The sequence below is a fragment of the Tyto alba genome, unplaced genomic scaffold, assembly GCF_018691265.1.
Source record: "Tyto alba isolate M040663 unplaced genomic scaffold, T.alba_DEE_v4.0 Super-Scaffold_2, whole genome shotgun sequence".
Classification (NCBI taxonomy): Eukaryota; Metazoa; Chordata; class Aves; order Strigiformes; family Tytonidae; genus Tyto; species Tyto alba.
The window spans coordinates 29,132,034-29,153,758 of NW_024881282.1; the positions used below are offsets into that span (position 1 = coordinate 29,132,034).

At 42.9% G+C, this 21,725-nt stretch overlaps 2 protein-coding genes across 2 annotated transcripts; one reads left to right on the plus strand and one right to left on the minus strand.

The window, feature by feature from the left end:
* Positions 1-5,851: 5,851 nt before the first annotated feature.
* HSP90B1 (heat shock protein 90 beta family member 1) lies at positions 5,852-15,809 on the plus strand. The gene is made up of 18 exons (XM_033008016.2): positions 5,852-6,016; positions 6,475-6,574; positions 7,214-7,355; positions 7,432-7,548; positions 7,927-8,258; positions 9,090-9,201; positions 9,867-9,980; positions 10,581-10,697; positions 11,428-11,565; positions 11,657-11,734; positions 11,826-11,891; positions 12,148-12,417; positions 12,653-12,898; positions 13,169-13,305; positions 13,651-13,729; positions 13,818-13,973; positions 14,350-14,448; positions 15,542-15,809. Exons 1-18 carry the CDS (start codon positions 5,968-5,970, stop codon positions 15,569-15,571), a joined length of 2,382 nt encoding a protein of 793 aa, XP_032863907.2. The 5' UTR covers positions 5,852-5,967; the 3' UTR covers positions 15,572-15,809.
* A 4,061-nt stretch (positions 15,810-19,870) lies between these two features.
* CUNH12orf73 (chromosome unknown C12orf73 homolog) lies at positions 19,871-21,676 on the minus strand. The gene is made up of 2 exons (XM_033008021.2): positions 21,413-21,676; positions 19,871-20,219 (listed from the first exon to the last, which is right to left on the minus strand). The coding sequence occupies exons 1-2, from the start codon at positions 21,518-21,520 to the stop codon at positions 20,124-20,126; spliced, it is 204 nt and encodes a 67-aa protein (XP_032863912.1). The 5' UTR covers positions 21,521-21,676; the 3' UTR covers positions 19,871-20,123.
* Positions 21,677-21,725: the final 49 nt, after the last annotated feature.

Consider the following 21,725-nt stretch of genomic DNA (forward strand, 5'->3'; position numbering starts at 1 on the left):
CACAGGTAGAGATTAATAGCTCTGAGAATAAGTAAGTAGGTAATGGATACAGGATGTGTTGAGAATCGCAGAATGGTTTGGGTTGGAAGGGACCTTTCAAGATCATCTAGTCCCACCCCCCCTGCCCTGGGCAGGGCCCCCTTCCCCCAGCCCAGGGGGCTCCCAGCCCCATCCAACCTGGCCTTGAACCCTTCCAGGGAGGGGGCACCCACAACTGCTCTGGGCAACCTGGGCCAGAGTCTTACCACTCTCACAGTAAAGAATTTCTTCCTAATACCTAATCTAAATCTTCCCTCTTTCAGTGTAAAACTGTTACACCTCATCCTACCACTACACTCCCTGATAGAGTCCCTCCCGAGCTTTCCTGTAGGCCCCCTTTAAGAAAGTACTAGAAGGCCACTCTAAGGTCTCCCCGGAGCCTTCCCTTCTCCAGGCTGAACCCCCCCAACTCTCTCAGCCTGGTCTCTCACAGGGGAGCTGCTCCAGCCCCCGAGCATCTTCACGGCCTCCTCTGGATACACTCAAGCAGGTCCATGTCCTTCTTACATTGGGCAGCCCAGAGCTGGGCCCAGCACTGAGCGTGGGGCCTCACACGAGCGGAGCAGAGGGGGAGAATCCCCTCCCTCAACCTGCTGGCCACACTTCTCTTGATGCTGCTGAGGACACGGTTAGTTTTCTGGGCTGGGAGCACACATTGCTGGCTCACGGTCAGTTTTCCATCCACTACTATTCTTAAGTCCTTCTCTGCAGGGCTGCCCTCAATCCACTCATTGCCCAGCCTGTATTTGTGCTTGGGATTGCCCCGACTCATGTGCAGGACCTTGCACTTGACATTGTTGAACTTCATGAGGTTTGCACAGGCCCACCTCTCAAGGCTGTCAAGGCCCCTCTGGATGGCATCCCTTCCCTCCAGCGTGTCACCGCACCACACAGCTCGGGGTCGTCAGCAAACTTGCTGAGGGTACACTCAGTCCCACTCTCCATTATTGCCAACAAAGATGTTAAATGGCACTGGTCCCAACACCGACCCCTGAGGAACACCTCTTGTCACTGCTCTCCACTTGGACACCAAGCCATTGACCACAACTCTTCGAGTGCGACCATCCAGCTGATTCCTTATCCACTGGGTGGTCCACCAGTCAAATCCACGACTCTCCAATTTAGAGACAAGGATGCTGTGCAGGACAGCATCAGATGCTCTGCACAAGTCCAGGTAGATGATGTAATTTGCTCTTCCCTTATCCACCAACACTGTAACCCAGTTGCATAAGGTCACCAAATTCGTCAAGCACAATTTGCCCTTAGTGAAGCCATGTTGGCTGTCATCAACCGCCTCATTTCCCATGTGCCCGAGCATAGTTTCCAGGAGGATCTGCTCCATGATCTTGCTGTGTACAGTGGCGAGACTGACTGACCTATGGTTCCCCACATCCTCTTTAGTTCCCTTTTTCTCAAAACCAGAAAAAGGTTGAAGTTAAAACACGGTATTTTGTTCAACAGAAATTCTTTATAAAAAGAGAGCAGGAAAGCATAATTCATAGCATGGTCATTTAGTAAAGCTGTCTGTACTATTTACAAACAGTATTTTAATCTTGCTTGTATGTAGTCACTGTTAAAATTTTCTAATATTTGGATAGTCAGCTTGAAAACCTAGCTAATGGCAGCATTTCTTTTGTTTCATATTCACATTCAGCCCCAAATATTGTAGAACGTCTTAAATAAGTGGGTATGTCTTCAGTTTGTGCTGTACATACAATATTTAGTCCCTGAAGCAGACATTGCAGAGGAAGGGAATATTAACTCTCAATGTATTGTTTTATAAAAACACAAATAAAGCTCAGATTACAGAGAATGCAGATAAGTAGTTCTTCATATTTCCAATGCATTCTCACGTAAGAAAGACAGGATTCAATTTAGTGGTTCAAACTTCAGACTGTATTAATTATTCTCAAATAAAATAACTTACACTTCTTTATCAAACACAGTATGACAATAAATGGCTATTTAGCAGTGACACAAGTTACAGCATTTTTATTATCCATGAACAAAAATGGAATTTGCATTAGTTACAGATTTCAATTTAACTGTATATTAAGAAGCAATATTCTGACAATACAAACTCATTGTTTAGTTTTATGGCTCCCTTACATTTGCACCTATGTGCAATGTCTTTGTTCTATGTAATTTACATTCCAGGCTCAGCCCATCACCATCAAAACCAGGATATCATCTTCTCCTAGCCATAAATTCCTGCTCTTCACCATGCTCTAATCTCACCCTGGACCTGATACAAACTGATTTAACTACAGAACATTTTGCTGGGCTAGAGTGTTAAATCAGCTCAGGAAAGAGTCTGACATACACCACAGCTAGTATAGTGACAGGAGGACTCTATTACAGATGGAGCCTAGGCCGATTTAGTTCGTTAAGTCAAATACTCACAGTCGGGTCATATGAACTCTCCTCGGTTTACATCTACAGCTATTTCTGGCAAGGTAATACTTCTTGCTAGTTACAACTGGAATCAGTTACAGTTGGAATCATGTGACATGCTTCAGTGAGCTGACTCCCACACAGACACATGGATGAGCTGATAAAGTTGCATGCAGACGACTGGAGAGGGGCTTGCTCTGCTGTTTGAATGGAAGAAGACGCTACCTGCATTCTGTTTCTCTTACCACCACATGCCCCTGAATTTTTAGTTAACAGAGCAAATACAGCACTTAAATACACTGCTTCAGTCATTATGTATGCAATCATCAAAGCATATCTAACTGTTTTACAGAACCCTTTAATGTAGCTAGGTTGCTGAAGAACTATTACCTCATAATGGTTACACGTTTCCTTTAGTATTAAATCCTGAAAGATGATACTTAGACTTCTTTTGAATGGCAGTAGTAGGCAATGCAACTGAGATCTTAAAAACTCCCTTGAGTTTTTTTAAGCAGAAATTAAGCTGAAATTAATAAATTTTCAGTGGAAATTCTACTCATATTTACTTTAAACATTGACAGCAGTATTTGACAATATGCTCATAGTTTTAAAATAGATAAAAGTGTAATATCAGAGAATTTATTTTCTTCAATTGCCAACTGCCTTGTGAAGAGATCAATTTTTATTTGTGAGAAAGTACTTGAGTGCCTCATACTTTCCTATTGGTTTTGACCTGGGGGATCCAACTGGGCTTTCATGAAAGCAAACAGTATGATCTACAAAAAGCAAGCAATGCTGCTAACAACATTACACTTCTGACTAGTCTGACCTCTCAATTCAAAGCACAAAACACAGATTTATCAGGTGTTGTATCTCCTTCAAAAGCAACATTCTACTTTGTAAAATTGTAAGAGCAAAGTAACCAATAAAATTTCATCCCACCAAACTTTGCATTCCTACTATTTCAGTTAATAAAGTTCAAAAAGATTGTCACAGAGCATTACATTTTCCCGCTGCCAGCGAAATGACTGCTAAAACAGAACTGCCATAAAAACCTGTTAATGCAAGAATTCTACAATACGGAGATAAATTTACACTGTGAATCCCTAGATCTCTCAAATGCCTTTTCAGTCATAGAGCTACATCTCTCACTGTCAGACTCGTACAGACATAATCAGGAAATCAAATCCTGAAACTGCTTGTAGGTGGGTTTTAGAATAAGACAAACTTTCTCTGCTTAGACTTCTAAATAGCTAAATTGCATTTTCAGTTAAGTAGGACTACTCGTGGGAAAATAATTCTCTGAGTTCACACAGATCTCCACAAAAACCTGACAGATGTTTTTTTACTTAGAACCCTGACACTGATCTCTCATACTTATTTTTCATAGTCATTGTCACATACATTTTGGGAGAGTAACTTTCCTTCTTATTTCTCTTATAATTTGTGGTCAGTAAGGCGACAACTTCTGAAGAATAGCTATTGCAACTGCAAATCATACAGAAAAGCTTTGTGATTATTTTTAAATAAGGCACAATTGAATCTTGGCTTCATTACAAAGAACCTAAAGATAACCATTATTTACTCTAATACAGAGGCTCTCTTCCAATTCTATAAACTCTAATTATCAGTAGAACAAAAAGGTACAACACTGAGTTTTGAGGCCAAAAAAAAAAAAAAAATTCTATCTGGCCCATTGTATAATTAAAGATGAGAAGTCTATTTTTGCCAAAACTTAGCTACTGATAGGCTAATTTCACTGTTTGTGAAGTCATAAACACAGTAAGGTTTTGTTTTTTTTTTTTTGTATTGAACATCTCAGATCAACAGCTCTCAAATTCATTCCTAACCAAGTAGAGAGTTCATAAAAATCATTACTTGACAGGTATTAATTTTTTTTCCACCATCCAATGTTGAACATGTGTAAGACAAAGCAGGTGACTGGCACTTTAAAGCCAGGGCAGACTTTTCCAGGAAAGCAAGGGGGGTGTAAGATATTTCAAGTGGCTTATTAACATGCAAAATAACTATATTATATCACTTGTTAGCTTTCACAATTTAGAAACCTTAAGTTGTTAACAGCGACACCCTGCAGAATTTAAATACAGTACATTTCGTTTTACAAACTGCAATCCCTGAAAGGGACACTGGAAAAGGATGGGAACATTGCACCTCCTGAGCATCGGGCCTACCTTTTACAGTTCCCCCAACACCAGATCCTTTTCACGCTGACCTTCCCTGACACGGGGCACTGGACGAGCAGTTTGCATGCGTGCTCCCCAGTCCCCTCGCACCACCTGCACACGGAGGCAGCTGCTGGAGCCCCTCACTCCACCGGGGGAAGGAAGGGCTGCTAATGGATAAACAACGGTCCCGCGGGTAAGCTAAGGAGTGCTAGTAAGCTCGCTGGAGAACGGTCGCCCAGATGAGCAGTGTGAAGGATGAAAACATGGAGGCCTGCTAAGCACCCAGCTTGCTTTATCTTGCACCACCACTGACAACCCCCCACAGGTGGGGCGGCGGGGAGGCTCGGCTAGAAGCCAGCCAGTCTCACGACCGTGCGAGGCGCTAGACGTGTTAGAGGGGAGCGGAGAGCCACGGCCTGAGCAGCAACGACAACAGAGCGGCCACCTCGGGCCCTGAGCACCCGGTGCCGGGTGACGGCCCCTGTAATGGCGGCCGCCCGCCCCCTGCCTTCGCCCCGCGCCGCGGCAGCAAGGGGGCGCCGCGTGCCCCGCCGCGGCGGACTACTGCTCCCAGCATGCAACGCGGCGCAACGGCGTTCTGCGCCCGCCGCCGGCCTGGCCGCCCGCGCTGCCGCAGGGGGCGGCGGAGGGATCCCCACCGGGGGTGGCTGCCGCCGGAACGGACCCGGGCCCGGACCCGGACCCGGACCCGTCAGCGCGGCGGCACAGGCCTAACGCTGCTTCTGCCGCGCTGTTCATGGTCGCCCTACTCATGATTTTTCGCTTCTTCTTCGATACCTGGGGGTGCGGCGGGGCGCCGCGACCGGAAGCGGCTGCCATAGCAACCGTTTCCCCCGGTAAACATCCCGCGTGCCCCCGGAAGCGGTCGGAGCTGGCCTCCCATGTGGAGATTTGTCCCTACGCTAGCGGCCGCAGACCCCGTGGCCTCGGCGGTAAACGTTACCGGTTTATTCATTAAAACATGCCGGGAGGCCGTGCCACTTAATCCCCTCCGCGGAAACGATTGGCAGAGCGCCCCTCCGCCCGGCCAATGGGCTCCGGCCACGCTCCGTCCGCAGGAAACCGCACATGGAAAGTCGCAATTGGCTGCGGTGGCCACAGGCCCCTCCCTTGCGGCCTTCCCATTGGCTGTCTGTTTGGCGTGGTAGGCGCCGGTTGGTCGGCGGCGGAGCGGCTCCCCCCCGCCCTCGGGCGCCCCGGGTTGATAAGGTGGAGGGGGAGGGCTGCGGCCGCGCCAGCGGGCTCGGCGGCGGTTGGGGGAGGCTCGGCAGCGCGGGGCAGGGGCGCCTGGGGCCGTTCTCTTCCGCGACCGCAACCTGTCGCCGCCATGAAGTCGCTGTGGGGGCTTGCTCTGGCGTGCGTGCTGCTCCTGGCCGGTGAGTGCCCGCCGGCTTCTAGAACCTTCTCGCGGGGGGGGTGGGGGCGTCTGGGCCAACAGCTCCTTCCACCCCTCCCATCGTTTCGCTAGGCTAAGGGGGATGGAGGCCGAGGAGAAGTGAGGTGGGGTCCGTCACTCAGCCCCGTGTCCGCTTTTCTCTAGCGGTGCCCGGCCTCCGGCCTTGTTCTCCCCGGGCTGGAGCCGGCGCCGCTCCCCCGGGAGCGGGGGGAGGGGGACGATTCGGCTAACGCGGCTCATGCGCCGTCATGGGGGGGGGGGGGGGGGCGGTCCGTCCCCTTCCTCCATGTCGGTGGTCTCCGCTTGGGATGAACTTCCCTCGGGGAGGGCGGGTGGAGGGACAGGAGTGAGCCCGAAACCGCGGGGAGGGGTAAGCGGAGGACTTGGCGGTGTGTAGGGGGGATGAGGCTCAGATCGTTGCATTCCTTCTTTTCCCAGTGTCGGTTGGAGCCGATGAGGTGGATGTAGATGGGACCGTGGAAGATGACTTGGGTAAAAGTAGAGAAGGGTCTCGAACAGATGATGAAGTTGTTCAGAGGTCAGTACCTGGGATTCTGGGTAAGTTCCCTCTGAAACGCTGAGGCTTTTTGCTTCCTTTTGAAGGGTCAGTTTGAGCATCCATAAAACCTAAAGCCTCAGCAATAGGGAAGAGAACACTATTTAAAAGAGATATAATCTAGTCTGTTGGGAGAAATAAATTATTTCCTTCTAAATAGAAGTGAGCTTGAGAACTCGAATTCAGAAATACTCGACTTGGTTTTGTCTAATATCAATAGTTGTATAAAGCCCAGTATGTTAATAGGGGTTTATTCTTGCATGTGGTAAATCGTGTCAGTTTAGTGCGTGTTGATGAAATAGCTCTATGCCCATGAACTGCCTCCTCTCCTGTGAGGTATACCACTTGCTGAGAATTAAACATACCTACGTTCTTCTCTGAATTTCTTTTTAGGAAAAAAGTCTTGTGAGCATGTTTTTTTTTTCACTCAAGTTTTAGATTAAGGTTATGCAGTTAAAGACAGCTACTGTTGCACTTGCCTCACTTGATCATGCCATTTTTGGGCTGTGTCAGTGATTAAGTTATTGTTCAAACTAGACTATTATTGCTGTTGCTAGATGATAAAATTAGCAATACTGTTTGTGGACAAGACTAATTGACAGGTTTTCATTCTTCTCACAGAGAGGAAGAAGCTATCCAACTAGATGGCCTAAATGCATCCCAGATCAAAGAAATCAGAGAAAAATCTGAGAAGTTTGCATTTCAAGCAGAAGTGAACAGAATGATGAAGCTTATTATCAATTCTTTATATAAAAATAAAGAGGTTAGTGCCTTTATCAGTAGAACATGTTAGAACTGTTGAATTTGCTGGAATTCCTGACTACTGGTCTGTATTTCAGATTTTCCTGAGGGAACTTATTTCAAATGCTTCAGATGCTTTAGATAAGATACGGTTAATATCCTTAACTGATGAAAATGCTCTTGCTGGTAATGAAGAACTTACAGTCAAAATCAAGGTAAGAAGCATTAGGTACAATCATCTCTTACGGAGGAGTGGTGGGAGGAATGTAAAAAGATCATTAATCATCATTAAATCTAAATTTTTGACTTAATAATGATACAGATACAAACTAGGACCACATCAGGACCCTTACGCTTAACTTTATCAAAGATTACTGTTCTTTCAATGGTAACGATATGTTTCTGATTCTGTAAGTGTCACTGAAGTACTGAAATACTTTGAAGGTAGATCTTATTTCTGTAGTTACTGTAGCCATGCATGTTTGAATGTGAATAGCTGCTATTCTACTGATCACTCTTCTGCGGAAGTGTATTATGCATTAGGATTCAAAGTGAAGTCAAACTGCATCTTTCTCTTTTTTTTTTTTTTTCAGTGTGATAAAGAGAAGAACATGCTTCATGTTACAGATACGGGTATTGGCATGACAAAAGAGGAGTTAGTTAAAAACCTGGGTACCATTGCAAAGTCTGGTACAAGTGAATTCTTAAACAAGATGACTGAAATGCAGGATGATAGCCAGTCAACATCTGAGTTAATTGGCCAGTTTGGTGTTGGCTTTTATTCTGCTTTCTTGGTAGCAGACAGAGTTATTGTCACATCAAAACACAACAATGATACTCAACATATTTGGGAGTCAGATTCAAATGAATTCTCTGTGATTAATGACCCAAGAGGAAACACTTTAGGACGTGGCACAACCATAACGTAAGTATTAAGTTTCCTTGGATTTAAAAGAAAAAAAAGTTGCTCACTGGAGTATGTGGATGACTAGCACTGTGATGCAAACATTGCTTGATTCTTGTAATGCAGCTTTTTTTTTCAGTCTAATAGAAACATGCAAAGTATTGACTGCATCGGAAATACATGTGGAGTGATAATGTAATTCGCTTCACGTTGCATTAGATAAACTAAGAAAATCATGAGCATCTTGACAACTAACTGTCAGTGAGTAATTCCAGACAGTTCATCTGCCTGCAGGCTCATTCAGTTCAACACAATTCTGGCCTGTTGAAACCTACAGAGGGGCTGTAGAGCTTCCTCTTGGAAGCTAACTGCTGTTTATATACCAGTGAGACTGGTTCAATACAAATTTCAAACTAGAAGTAGTGTGACAGTCCTATTTTAATTTCTTTCATGAGCAGATAGATTTATTTGGTCTGGGTTTAAAGGTCTTCTTCCTGAAGAAGGCACATAGTATGAAGAAGTTTACCTGAGTGCTTTAGTCTCAAGTAAAGCCACTGAGAGTACATCCAGGTCCCGATAAATATCAATACAATTTGAGGTTTTCATTTAGACTTCTGAATGTTGTGTTCTGCCCTAATTGTTGAAAACAATTGCCTCTTCTCATTGGAGCAGTTTAGTAGGGGTTGTATTTTTAAGAGGTACTTGGAGCTGAACTAATAAAAAAAATCTCACTTCTGTGAATTTGAATTTGCAGCTATAGCTGCAACAGTACAAAAATGCATCTCCTGCAAAACTATTTTAACATGCCTGGCCAGCACTTCAATTGAAGCTTGCTTGTTTGTTTTATTTTAGCCTTGTCTTGAAGGAGGAAGCATCTGATTATCTTGAGTTGGATACTGTTAAAAATCTAGTGAAGAAATACTCACAATTCATAAACTTCCCCATATATGTGTGGAGCAGCAAGGTAAGGATATTTGAATGCTGTACTGTATGAGCTTTGATTCTGAAAACTGGCCAGATATTTCAGGAAGGAAGAGGGAATACTGTATAACTTTAATGATTTCTAAAATTCTTATGTTTCTGACTCTTCTGGCTAGTATTATACTAGTTACTTGTTACCCATAAGTCAGTGCTGCTAAAATAACAAACTTTCAAGGAACTTGATTTTATTCTCACTCAAAGAACTTTACCAAAGGAGAAAGGCTGTGCTAATTACTATAACAGATCTTTCTTCCACTGACTTTGTTTGGTAGCTGGAAGCTTTGGTAAGCTCTCAAGCAAGGCCATGGTTAGTGTCCTGAAAACAGGACAGCATCTTAACTTCTATGCCTGTTCTTCTTTTCTAGGTGTAGCACTAACTTAAAATCACCCAGGTCTCTGCTTAGCATTGTGTAAAGCTACAAAAACTAAAATTGGAGTACAGTGACTTACTGGTGTATTGCTGGAGAGCATGTATTAATGAGAAATGTAACTAAAAAAACATAGCTACCTATAGAGAAACATTTTGGATAGGCAAATAGCACAAGTTAAACTAGTGCTCCAAGAGATTTAAGCTGTTGGAGAGAATACCAGAACATACCTGGTAGGAAGCCAAGCAGTCTAAATCCCTGCTTTTAATTGTCTCTTTAGACAGAGACTATTGAAGAACCCATTGAAGAGGAGGAAGCAAAGGAGAAAGAAGAAACTGATGATGAAGCTGCAGTTGAAGAGGAGGAGGAAGAAAAGAAACCAAAAACTAAGAAGGTAAGCTTTGTGAGACTTTGGGTTTTGGAACTCATGCCAGAAAGTTGAGCAGTTTTTCATAAGTAGTCTTCCAGAGTTGTATTTCAGCAGTGTGTGTGGGCTTTCAAACAGCAATCCTGTTTAAGTGCTGTTAGACATCTTGTCAGAAAATAAGGTTGTAAACAAAATGGACTTGGTTGAGATTAGGCAAATGACTGACAATAGCCTTGTGAGGCAGTGGTCCCAGAACTAATTATAAATACTTGAATGAACTGCTTGAAATAGTAATGGACTTCAGTAATCTGACACTGTTGACTAGTTTAAATTGAGTATACTCTGCTGGAAGGCTTTTTTCAGAACGGCGCCAAACCAGAAATAGTGATACTCAGTGAATGTTAAATGTACATAGGACAGGCTGTAGTGTACACTTTTTTCCCCCACATTAGTGTAATGTGTATACTTGAATGAGAATATCCAGGCCATTGCATAATTTATTTTGTAGATTAGAAAGGGCATGTATTTTTGACATGCTATTTTATGACTTAGCCTATGTGGAGTGTCTTTGATTTAACCTGAAGTAAATAATGAGTTTCTAGTATACTATGGTGTTCATATACCTAGGTTGAAAAGACAGTCTGGGACTGGGAGCTCATGAATGACATAAAACCAATCTGGCAGAGACCATCGAAAGAAGTTGAAGAAGATGAATACAAAGCCTTTTACAAAACCTTTTCCAAGGTAGGCTCTGGGATTGTTCCAAAGCAAGAGACATGCTGCATTAACCCTTGCTGTGTAAAAGTTCAGAACCGAGTGCTTCTAGAATGGGCTATTTCTGAAGACATAATTAATTGCTGTCAGTAGATAGACTGAATTGCAGAGAGCTTAGGAGGTACAGTGTCTCAGTCAGAATTTAACCCTTTTTCCAGAGAGAAGGGACCAAGTTTTGAATGGTGTAGGTTTCAGAAGTGTAATATATTCCAGCCCTCACGGAGCTTACAGATGTGTTTAACTGTTACCAGGGAAACTTCTGTTTAGTCTGAGAGTGGTAGTGCTAATGTTGTACGTGGTGGAAGAAAGAGGAAGATACGGTGTTCTAGAAAGAACATTGTTCTTACGTGTAAATCCAGTGCACTGTGTTACTTGAGCCTCTCACTGTGCTGTCATGATACTGTATTGGTTACTATGCTATTAGTAACTTTTTGGTGCTTGGCTTGTAAAAATAGATACTAAAAAGAAAAAAGCCCAACAAAAAAGCAACAAAAAATACCCACAACCCAAAACTGGTATGTCTCAGGGAAGGTTACTTCTGTGTAATTCAACTGAATCTGGATTGTCTCCGTAATAGATTCTAACACAGCATGGTTAGTTTAATTGTAAAATAATTGTAGTTATTTGGCAGGCTCTTGTTATTACTGGAAATGTATTAACACACTGATATTTTCCCCATGTCAATTAAAACAAATCACAGGAGCATGATGACCCAATGGCTTACATCCACTTCACTGCTGAAGGGGAAGTAACTTTCAAATCTATCTTGTTTGTGCCTAATTCTGCTCCACGTGGCCTGTTTGATGAATATGGTTCCAAAAAAAGTGATTTCATTAAGGTAGGACAAGCAAGTTTGTGGGTATGGTTTCATGTCACAAAAAGACATAAAACCACTACAAACGTAACCTGGCTGCTGTTTTCTAATTTAGCTGTATGTTCGAAGAGTGTTCATCACTGATGACTTCCATGACATGATGCCCAAATATCTTAACTTTGTTAAGGGTGTTGTAAGTATTATAAATCTACTTGTATTTTATTGTGTTTTTTTTAATCTTCAAATACTGTTAGCTATACTTATGAAGTTTCTTCCTCAATTAGGTGGATTCTGATGATCTTCCTTTGAATGTATCTCGTGAAACACTTCAGCAGCATAAATTGTTAAAGGTAAGCTAAATGATCTTAAATTTCTTCATTGTAAACACATGACAGTAGCAAGATTTAGAAGAATAGCAGCTTGATTAATTTTACTGGATTTAATGAGTGTGAAATTACAGGAAACCCACATTTTGCTGTGTGCAGACTACCACTGTTCACTTTAAAGCAGGGACACTCGGTGTCTTGAATCCGTTGTTGCAGTGGAGTTGAATTGAGGGTTCTTCCAAGTGCTTATTGTTATTAATTGGTATTACTGCTTTTTTAGGTGATCAGAAAGAAACTTGTTCGCAAAACTCTTGATATGATCAAGAAAATTGCAGAAGAAAAATACAATGACACATTCTGGAAAGAGTTTGGTACTAATGTAAAGCTTGGAGTTATTGAGGATCACTCCAATCGCACACGACTGGCTAAACTTCTTCGCTTCCAGTCTTCTCATCATGAAACTAACCTCACAAGCCTTGACCAATATGTGGAGAGAATGAAAGAAAAGCAAGACAAAATTTATTTCATGGCAGGTGCCAGCCGGAAGGAGGTATGTGAGTGTGGAAGAAAGAGGGAAGGAGGAAAAAATATTATGGCTCCTAGTTAAAATAGTACCATAAACATTGTGAAATGTGTATTTGCTGTAAACGTGGAGACTCCACGCTTACATGACTACTGCAGTTCAGTTTTCGTCGTAGCAACATTTGTCAGATAGTTGTATGGGTTTCAGTAGCTGCTGGTACCAACACAATTAAATTGGTATCTGATCTGTTTTGTCATCTTAGGCCGAGTCCTCACCATTTGTTGAACGTCTTCTGAAAAAGGGCTATGAAGTGATCTATCTGACTGAACCTGTAGATGAATACTGTATTCAGGCTCTTCCAGAGTTTGATGGCAAGAGGTTTCAGAATGTAGCGAAAGAAGGAGTCAAGTTTGAAGAAAGTGAAAAGTCTAAGGAGAGTCGGGAAGCCTTGGAAAAGGAATTTGAACCCCTCTTGAACTGGATGAAAGACAAAGCTCTAAAAGACAAGGTAAAATGTTATGCTGTATGCAACGCTTACTTGTAAATGCTGTTGTACTTGCAACATAATCTTGCAGATTGACAGTAGATTCTCTGTTTCTGTGGATAAACAAACATGTTTAATACCTTTATTTCGGGAAGATAATGAGTTAAAATATCATCTTGGAGCTTTCAGAAAGTATTGAAGTGACAGGAAACTTCAGAGTTGTTTACTTTATTCCATGTATAAGATACTAGCTCTGCGAACTAACATCAAGGTTGGTTTTTTTTTTCCCTACAGATTGAAAAAGCTGTGCTATCTCAACGTTTAACCCAGTCTCCATGTGCTCTTGTGGCCAGTCAGTATGGGTGGTCTGGTAACATGGAAAGAATCATGAAGGCTCAAGCTTACCAAACTGGGAAGGATATATCTACAAAGTAAGCTTTCAGTAATGTAACAGCAGACGTGATGTAATTGATGGCCTGTCTTCCATCTTGTTCAGATGATCCTTCATATTTTTAGGTCACTTAGTTGTAAGGGGCAGTCTTGCATTGTTATTTCAAAGCCCAGTATGTAAAACTGCCTGGTCTGCTCTCTGTCACTTGGTGACAAGATTAGCTGTCTTTGGCAACCTGAATGCTTTCTAGAGTTAAGCTAGTATTAAAGTGGGGCAGGAGGAGGAGTACACTTGTTCCTGTGGTTGTAATCAGTGTTTCTAGGTTTAAAGATATAGCTGGTTCCTGTACTTCAAAACTTAATGATACAATTTTTATTCTTTCCAGTTACTATGCTAGCCAAAAAAAGACATTTGAAATTAACCCCAGGCATCCACTGATCAAGGACATGCTGAGGCGAGTCAAGGTAAACAAATAACAGTAGTGAAATACTGACTACTTGGCTGTATACAACCTAGTTAACAGTTCTGCTTTTTCATCCTCTTCCACACTAGGAAAATGAAGACGACAAAACGGTTTCAGATCTTGCAGTGGTATTGTTTGAAACAGCAACTTTGAGGTCAGGATATATGTTACCTGACACTAAGGAATATGGAGACAGAATAGAAAGGATGCTTCGCTTAAGTTTAAACATTGACCTGGATGCACAGGTTAGTTTGCCTTCAACTTGGGGCTGATAATTGACTTCTGCTGCTACATCAAAGCAGGTAATGTGATGGAAGTCAGTCCAGTGTATTACAGTTAAGTGGGCCACCAGGAGCCCAGTTCAAGTACCTGGGTGGGAAACTGATGAGTCTGTATTTCATGCTTATGTCCTCCCTTCCACTCTTCTTCACAGTTGCTTGAGATTCTGTCATTACGGTTTCCGAGTATTGTCCTGACCATAACTAAGTGGTGGTTCTGTGGCACTAAATAAGGGGCCAGAGGCCCCTGATAGTGAATACTTGCATAGCCTGTATTTTAGGTAGTCTGCAACTAGTAAACCTCCTAAGCAAATGAAGCTAACTGCTTGTGACCTTCCTACAGGTGGAGGAGGAACCTGAAGAGCCTGAAGATGCAGCTGAGGAGGCAGAGCAAGATGAAGAGGAGGTAGATGCTGATGCTGAAGACAGTGAAACACAGAAGGTAAGGTCTCAAGTTTGACTTACCAATACACGCAGTTTTCTGTGGTGCTTCCTGGAAACAGGCTTGTTCACTTTGCCTTCCATGACTCTGTTCTTAGTGTGACGTTTACCAAGCTGTTCTTGGAGGGAAAAAAAAATGCAGCACAAATGACACTTCATTATCAAACTATATTGTAAGAAGAAAACACTAAATATGTTCAAGGTTGGAGCTAAATATAAGATTGAGAGTGCCTTATGGCAAGAAAATTGCAGCAAATCCTCTGCAGTGAAATGTTATCTGTTTGGATTCCCACAGCTTGTGGGCAACAAATTGGCAAGGCTAGTTTCAGATGCTTACAACAATACAGACTTGCAACAGCACTACAGACAACACTACCTCTAAACAGTTAACTATTGTTTGGAGTCAGCTGTCACTTAGCTAATTATGCTGACCTTCAACAGTACCACAGTTTCTTAATAAAACGCTAACTTTTAAAGTTGTTATGAGGTCCCAGCTGGACTTGCTTTCTCAGCATGCTTTTGGAAGACTCTGCAAGATTGTGACTGGCTCAAATACATAGCTTAGAGATATACCAGTCTACTGTTAAATGTCAGATTGCCTAAGGATAAATTTAAGAAACAATGCTTATTGTACTATAGCACTGTTTTTTGGGGTTTTTTTTTGTCATTACTGTTGTGTTTACGCAGCAGTATAACCTGCAATATCAATAATATAAAGGACCAAAGTTATGTTCTATTTGTTGTATTAGCACACTTGCAGATTGAAGTTTCTGACTATGACTGGAAAGCAGATGTGCTCCCCAGCTTGGCAAGTAGAATAGGGCTACCAACAGCACTAATACTGTGCCTGAAAGATAGCTTAGGAAGTAGTAAAGATGAAATGGTACACTAGATGTACTGCAAATGTTTGAGCAGACTGGAAAAAAACAGTAGTTCTTATTCTTAATAGCAACAGCTTAACTTCTGTTGAAATGATGCCATGTTAACTCTCACATCTCCTTAAGAAGTTGTATTACTTAAGTACTGCTGATGCTTTAAGTACTAAGTTCACTTCTGGGACAGCTCTTGTAACTTTTTACGCTTTGTCTCCACAGGAATCTACAGATGTAAAAGATGAACTGTAAGCTGTGCTCACCTACCATCCTGCATTGGGGGGGTTAGGACGGAATGTGAATTAGACTGTTTTTTGGTTTTTTCCACTGTAAAATGTTGAGGGATGGTATTGGGGTTTAAGGGTAAAGGATGATTTTTTTTTTTAAGTTCACTTTTCTAAAAACATTCCTCATGAATGTAAATTTGTATTATTTAACTGACTTGGTGTAAAATCTTGTCATGTACAAAATAAAATGTTTCCAAACACCACTAACTCTAAATTTATACACACTAAGCTCATCTTGTAGGCTAGCACAAAGAAACAAAGGGGTTGTCTTGGGTGTTCAGGTCCTTTGTACAGCAGGCACTTTGCAGTACTTGTCCCTTTCCACAGTGGCCCAGCCACACTCAACTGTGTAGCATTTGCCCGTGCTTGCGTTTTATGTTAACAAACTTGCTGTGCAGCCAAACTCTGCCTGCTATCTCAGAGCTGTACTGAACTTGCTAGTTGAAGTAAGTTGAAAGCACTTGTGTCTACTGCCAGCTTAAGAAAGATGAGATGGGGCATATAAAAATGGCATTGGAACTGAAGTCCTGGCAGCTTGCACTGGACTCCATGTGACTTGATTCCACTGTGGACCATAGGCTGTGGTAGCTTCTACATTTCACAAAAACCCTTTCACTAAATTTGTGAACAACCACCCCCTGCAGTGGCTTACTGACTGGGTTCATACCATCCTCCATGGTATTTGGTAACCCTGCCTTTGACAGCAGTCTTGCTTTCTACAGTTGTGGGGGTTCAGGGTTTTTCTTAAAGGTGGAAGCACTGGTCTCTTGTCGTTACTCCTTAATGCTGCTGTTCTTGAATTTTCACTGTTGTTCTGTGTCACTTTAGTAGGGCAAAGCACTGTAGAAACTCAAGGTAACTGACACCAAATTGTAATGTAGATAGTTTGAACTGGAGGTACCACTTCTATTCATTATATTATGCGGTGCTTGGATGAAGCACTGGATTTTCTCACTAGTGCCTCTTCAGAGGGTGGTGGGAAGTGTTTTACATGGACATTTGGGAGTTTTTTTGCCTTCTGTGAAAGAAGTACATAGAATCACTGTATAGCAGTGCTATTCTTACTTCATATTCCTACTTCAGAACCGCTTCTGTTTTGTTGACGGAACTTCTGTGAAGTTCTGCAATCTGAAGCAAAATAAATTTTCTAAGTAGTGAGGGCAGTAAACGCTGACCCGAAGAACTTCCTTTCCACTTAGTTTTCCTAGGCTGCTTTTATATTGCCCAAATACTGTTACCATGCAATAAATACAGATGCCCTGTATTGGTGTGGTTATTGTGTTAAGAGTTACTGTGATTTGAGACTTCGAGGACTGGGAGCTTAGTTTTGTTTTTTTGAGGGAGTTTAGGATTGTTTGGGTTTTTGCTCACTGTAGTAGTATCTTAGATGCACCCTAAGATCAGAACGTGCTCAGTGGTGCAACTGTGGTGCATAGTGCTAGCTGCTGAACTATCGGCTTTAGTAGCAGTCCTTTGTTAGTAAGTTACTGACAACAGGGCAGGTGCATGGTTTCCTCTTAAGGCATGGTCCTCTGCCTATGGCAGTGCAATTTTTGTGCTCTGTAGCAATCAACTGCTGCTGAGGTTTTGATTTGATTCCTAAAATAGAACTTCTAATAATCGTAGCTTGAGCCCTACTGTATGGTTAAGAGTGCTTCTGCAGCCAAACAAACCTATGAGTATTTGAAGTTTAGAGTTGCTTGCTACAGTTAGTGTTCTTAATCTGTTAATTACATGTAGACTTAAGCAACCTTTGCTTTGAGGCGCAGCTGAAGTTCTCAGTGCCTTGATTTTGTTTAGAATGACATCTAATTCAAATTCAGAAATAATGAAGATCATACTTGAGTCATGCTTTGTGCTTTTTCATTTTACTCAGCTGAGGATATCATGTGCAACATCACTGTGTTCCAGCTGCTTTCTCTACCCTGGAGTGACAAGTGTTTGCTATTAATAAGCATAAAACGTGGTTGTAAGCTTGCCCTCTTTTTTTTTGGGGGGGGTGGGCAGCTCTGAAGCAGAATAGCATCAATGCTGGCAGAAGTGTCTCCAAGTCATACTGAGGCTATTTCAGTGCTGCAGTCACGCCAATTCTGGGGGTGTCACCTCTGCTGTTAAAACCTGGTGTATTGTCAGCTTTGCTGTTCATAGATGGGCACAAATGAGAATGGTTCCTTCCGTGCTAGAAAAGGCCAGGGTAAAACAGATGATCCCTGTTGCTCAGTTTCCATTAGCAGCAGGATAAACTCACAAATCGAAGCCAAATTAGTAGTAACTTCCCTCTGCAGCATTTAGATCTGAAAAACCTTCAGAAAATAGGGAGAAATGCATCTTCTGTGTCAGAAGTCGGCAATATAACGATAGAGGTGATACTCTGACAAAGTGTAAGAGGGTGAGGTTTGGTGAGTCCCAGATCTTTAAACGGATAATTGAAAAACTGCTGTTCCTGCCCTAGTTAGAACAGGAACGAAATACTGCTGAGCTGCCACATCTTCACTCTTCAATAAACGTCACCTTATGCTGAAGTGCAAGGTTGTCAATCTCAGATTTGTTTAAGTACAGTGAAGGAAAAATTAGCTTCACCTAGAACTGGGTGTAGTAAGGAGTTCTCATTGATTGATTTCATTTGGTCTTGACATCTGAGATTTACTTCAGGCCTTTTATGCTACTGTCACGATAAAGGTGCCTGAAATAGAGAGATGGTTATCTAGTAATACTAATTACAGGCTGGAGCCTGAACATCCACATGGGCACATAGGAGCAGGAGAGGATCTTGCCCTGCCTCCCCTGCCTTCCTAGCTCAGCCAATAGTTGCAAAACTGAGAGCAAAGGCACCTGCACATGCAGGGGAACGATAAACCTTTCATCCTAGGAAAACCAATTCCAGTGTATGTAAAGATACATAAAATAACAGCTTCACAGCTAGAACAGATGTAAAAGTAGCACTTTCACTGGTCATTTCTGGATCCCTCTGCTGTTACAAGAGCTCCAGGTACCTTGCTAGTAGGGATTAGGGAGCTTTTTTGTTTCCTGAATGGATCATCTGCCAGAGCATGGTTTTCTTTCCCCAAGTTAAACCCAAGTGAGAATTGAGGACACCACCTTTGCCTTGTCTGGGTACCATTCTCAAGGGAAAGCAATCCCCAACCCTCTCAAGCTCTACTGTATGCCGTTCAAAAATGGGTTGTCTTACCATCTTTGTAGGATGCTGACTTTGTGTATCTTCTCAAATCCCCGGTGCTAGAGTTTTGTGGCAATCCTATTTCAGGACTGAAAGGTAAACCTGCACCTGTTATTTCAGAGTTTTGTATATATACAGCTATTAAAATCAGCTGTAAACAGAAGATGCCCAAATGGAGTACAAACGTACGTGATTTCAGTGTAATCTCTACCTATTTGTCCCACTTTAACTAATATAACCAAGTTGTAAGATTGTGGGAATACAAGGGAAGATTGGTGAGGAGGAATATAAACACGCTCAAGTTACTTGCCACTGGGGTGCCGAAAAACACATATATCACAGTAATTGTTGTTTAGCTCTGTGTGCTTGATGGATAGAATGTCTGCATTTAGGTAACAGGCGTGTGAGAAACTCAGGTCACCTTATCCAAACACCCTTGAGAGTCCTGCCCTGCTGTGGCAAAGATCAAAGCACAGTGGAAAAAAGACGCCTGCAAAAATCCCAGATACGGCAAAAGCAGCAAGCCTGAGACCTTTTTTTCTTTCTCTGCCTCTTTCTGGCTAGCAAGGACCAAGGTCCGAGGTGCCTGCGTCCCCACCGGGTGTTGCTGTGGAGATCTTCGAGGTCATAAAGTAACAGGAATAAATTTACTCTTTCCATTTCATCCGTGGATTTGTGGTTGTTCCTGGGTCCTGCCTGTGCCAGCTCTCACAAAGCTCCACCCCGGCCTTACAGTGGACCAAAGTAGATCTCCTGTTAGTAACACAGACAGAAAGCCAACCTCACTGCTGCTACAGCAGCCAGCCAGCACTAGGAGTCCAGTGCAAGAAGCGCTGCAGTAGGGAAATCTTTACTGCTTGTACATGCCACCACTTACTGTACCAGGTTCTGGGTTACGTCGAGTAAAACTGAGCTAAAGATTAAAAAGGGGGGAAACGCCAACAGGTAAGTGGGATTCTACTACAGATGAGCAGGTAAGCTTATTAAGGCTAATGAGTGGCCACCAGTAGCTTGACTTTCCAACATGCTACACTTCCTGTACTTGTTCACCAGCTTAAAAGTTTCAAATTCCATCAGACTCACCAATGTGAGTTTACATCTTTTATTCTGAATGATACTTACACTGCAATCAAGGTTAAGAAATCATAAGAAATCTGGCACATAACTGATTGTATTTAACAGTATTCATTGCACATTTATTTTTCATATTGACAGTAACTCTGCTTAAAGAAAACAAAAAGTGGCATTAAGGGAGTACAGTATTTCACATGGATTCCTGCAAATCGAGACAACTGAACAAATGTTTTATCAGTTCCAGTTTTCACAACGGAAGTTCCAGTCACTGTTGTGAAGTCTGAACTTTGCTTGACCGTGCTTTTAGACCCAACAGTTCTGTTCTAAGTTCTCCAGGCTTAGGAGGTATTTCAGGTATACTCTGTCAAAAACAGAAAGACATCAGTGTTGTGGCAGAAGAAAAACTAAACTCACAAAACAGTAAGTTAGCATACTCTGTAAGAGACAGCATTATAGCTAAATTGTGACTATACCACCATCTTTGTTGAGCAGAGTAGAATTCTTACATGCAAAACATCTTAAAAATTAACCTATTACCTTTTTGTAATTTGACTCTTACTTTAAAAGTAGCAAAACACGATTTGTAAAAAAGAGGAAAAAGGAAGAACAGACTGTTTAAATGAACAAAGCTTCTTTTTGCTATTTAAGAAAGTAAGTTTGGTCGAGATATCTAGTACAGTTGAAGTTCCCAGACATATTCCTTCTCTTGGTGACAGAAAAAAAAAGTTTCACTGCTTTGACCTTTCTGTTTTAGAAATCAGGCACTGAAACTAGAGATTAAATTTTAAGAGACCAGATGACATTTCAAGAACCATACCTCCTCAAAATTTGTGCTAATTTAGAGAGGTGTAGATCATCAGATCATTCTGAATAAATATGCCTATTTGCCTGTAACGAAGGCTCCAGTAGAGACTATTAAAATACATAAACTCTTATGCATCTATCAGTGATTTAAGCCTCATTGCTTAAATTCTGATATCACAACTCAAGCATGGTGATTTTTTAACTTATTTCTGATTTGAAAATAGCATGGCGTTTTTTAAAACCCAAAAGGCATACAAGAGCAGAAGGATGAAATGAGGCTTACAAGGCCTCCAAGAGATCAAACGAACCATTAATATCGCAGGTGGGTGGTCTCATTTGGAGCTTGGTTCTCCGTGACAGCAATTCTGAGTCTTGCCTCTCAGTCTGTCACTGTTTCTAACGTAAACTTTTGGTCATCTTCATTTCCGTTAGTGGGGCAAAAAAAAAGCCTACTTAAATCTAGTACAGCCCCTGCTTGTCACTTTTGCACGCTCTTTTTGGAAGCCAACTTCCCACAGCAGCAACCCCCTTCTGAGGCAGCCCGCGTGGCTCTCCAGCGTTCGGTCCCACGTCACCGCTTTGAGGGCAGCTCCCGAGAGACCCGCTCGCTCCTTCTTCACAGGCTGACCGTCTCCCGGAGCCAGACCAGAGACCTTTCTACACAAAACCTCTGCAGGACACCCTCCACCCCGCAGACGCGCTCCCGGGCTCCCTAACGCAACCAGCGACCGGATCCGCCCGAGCACTTACAAGGTCAGGCCTGTAGTACCTGTGCACGACCTCAGCGCCGGCGAACATGGCCAGCATGCTGGCCGTCAGCGTCTTCAGATAGGTGGACCAAGGCACGCCGGCGGGCATGGCCGCAGGGGGGGCCACGAATGCCACACCACACCACGCCACGCCACGCCACGCCACGCCGCGCCGCGCCCCCCCTCTCCTCCACACACCCCCCCACTCGCAGCGCCGCCGCCGCCGCCCGGGCGACCTCAAGATGGTGGCGGGGACGCCGAGGCCCCGCCCCCCTCCCTATGTCTCGCCCCCGCCGGCCCGGCCGGCCGGCCGC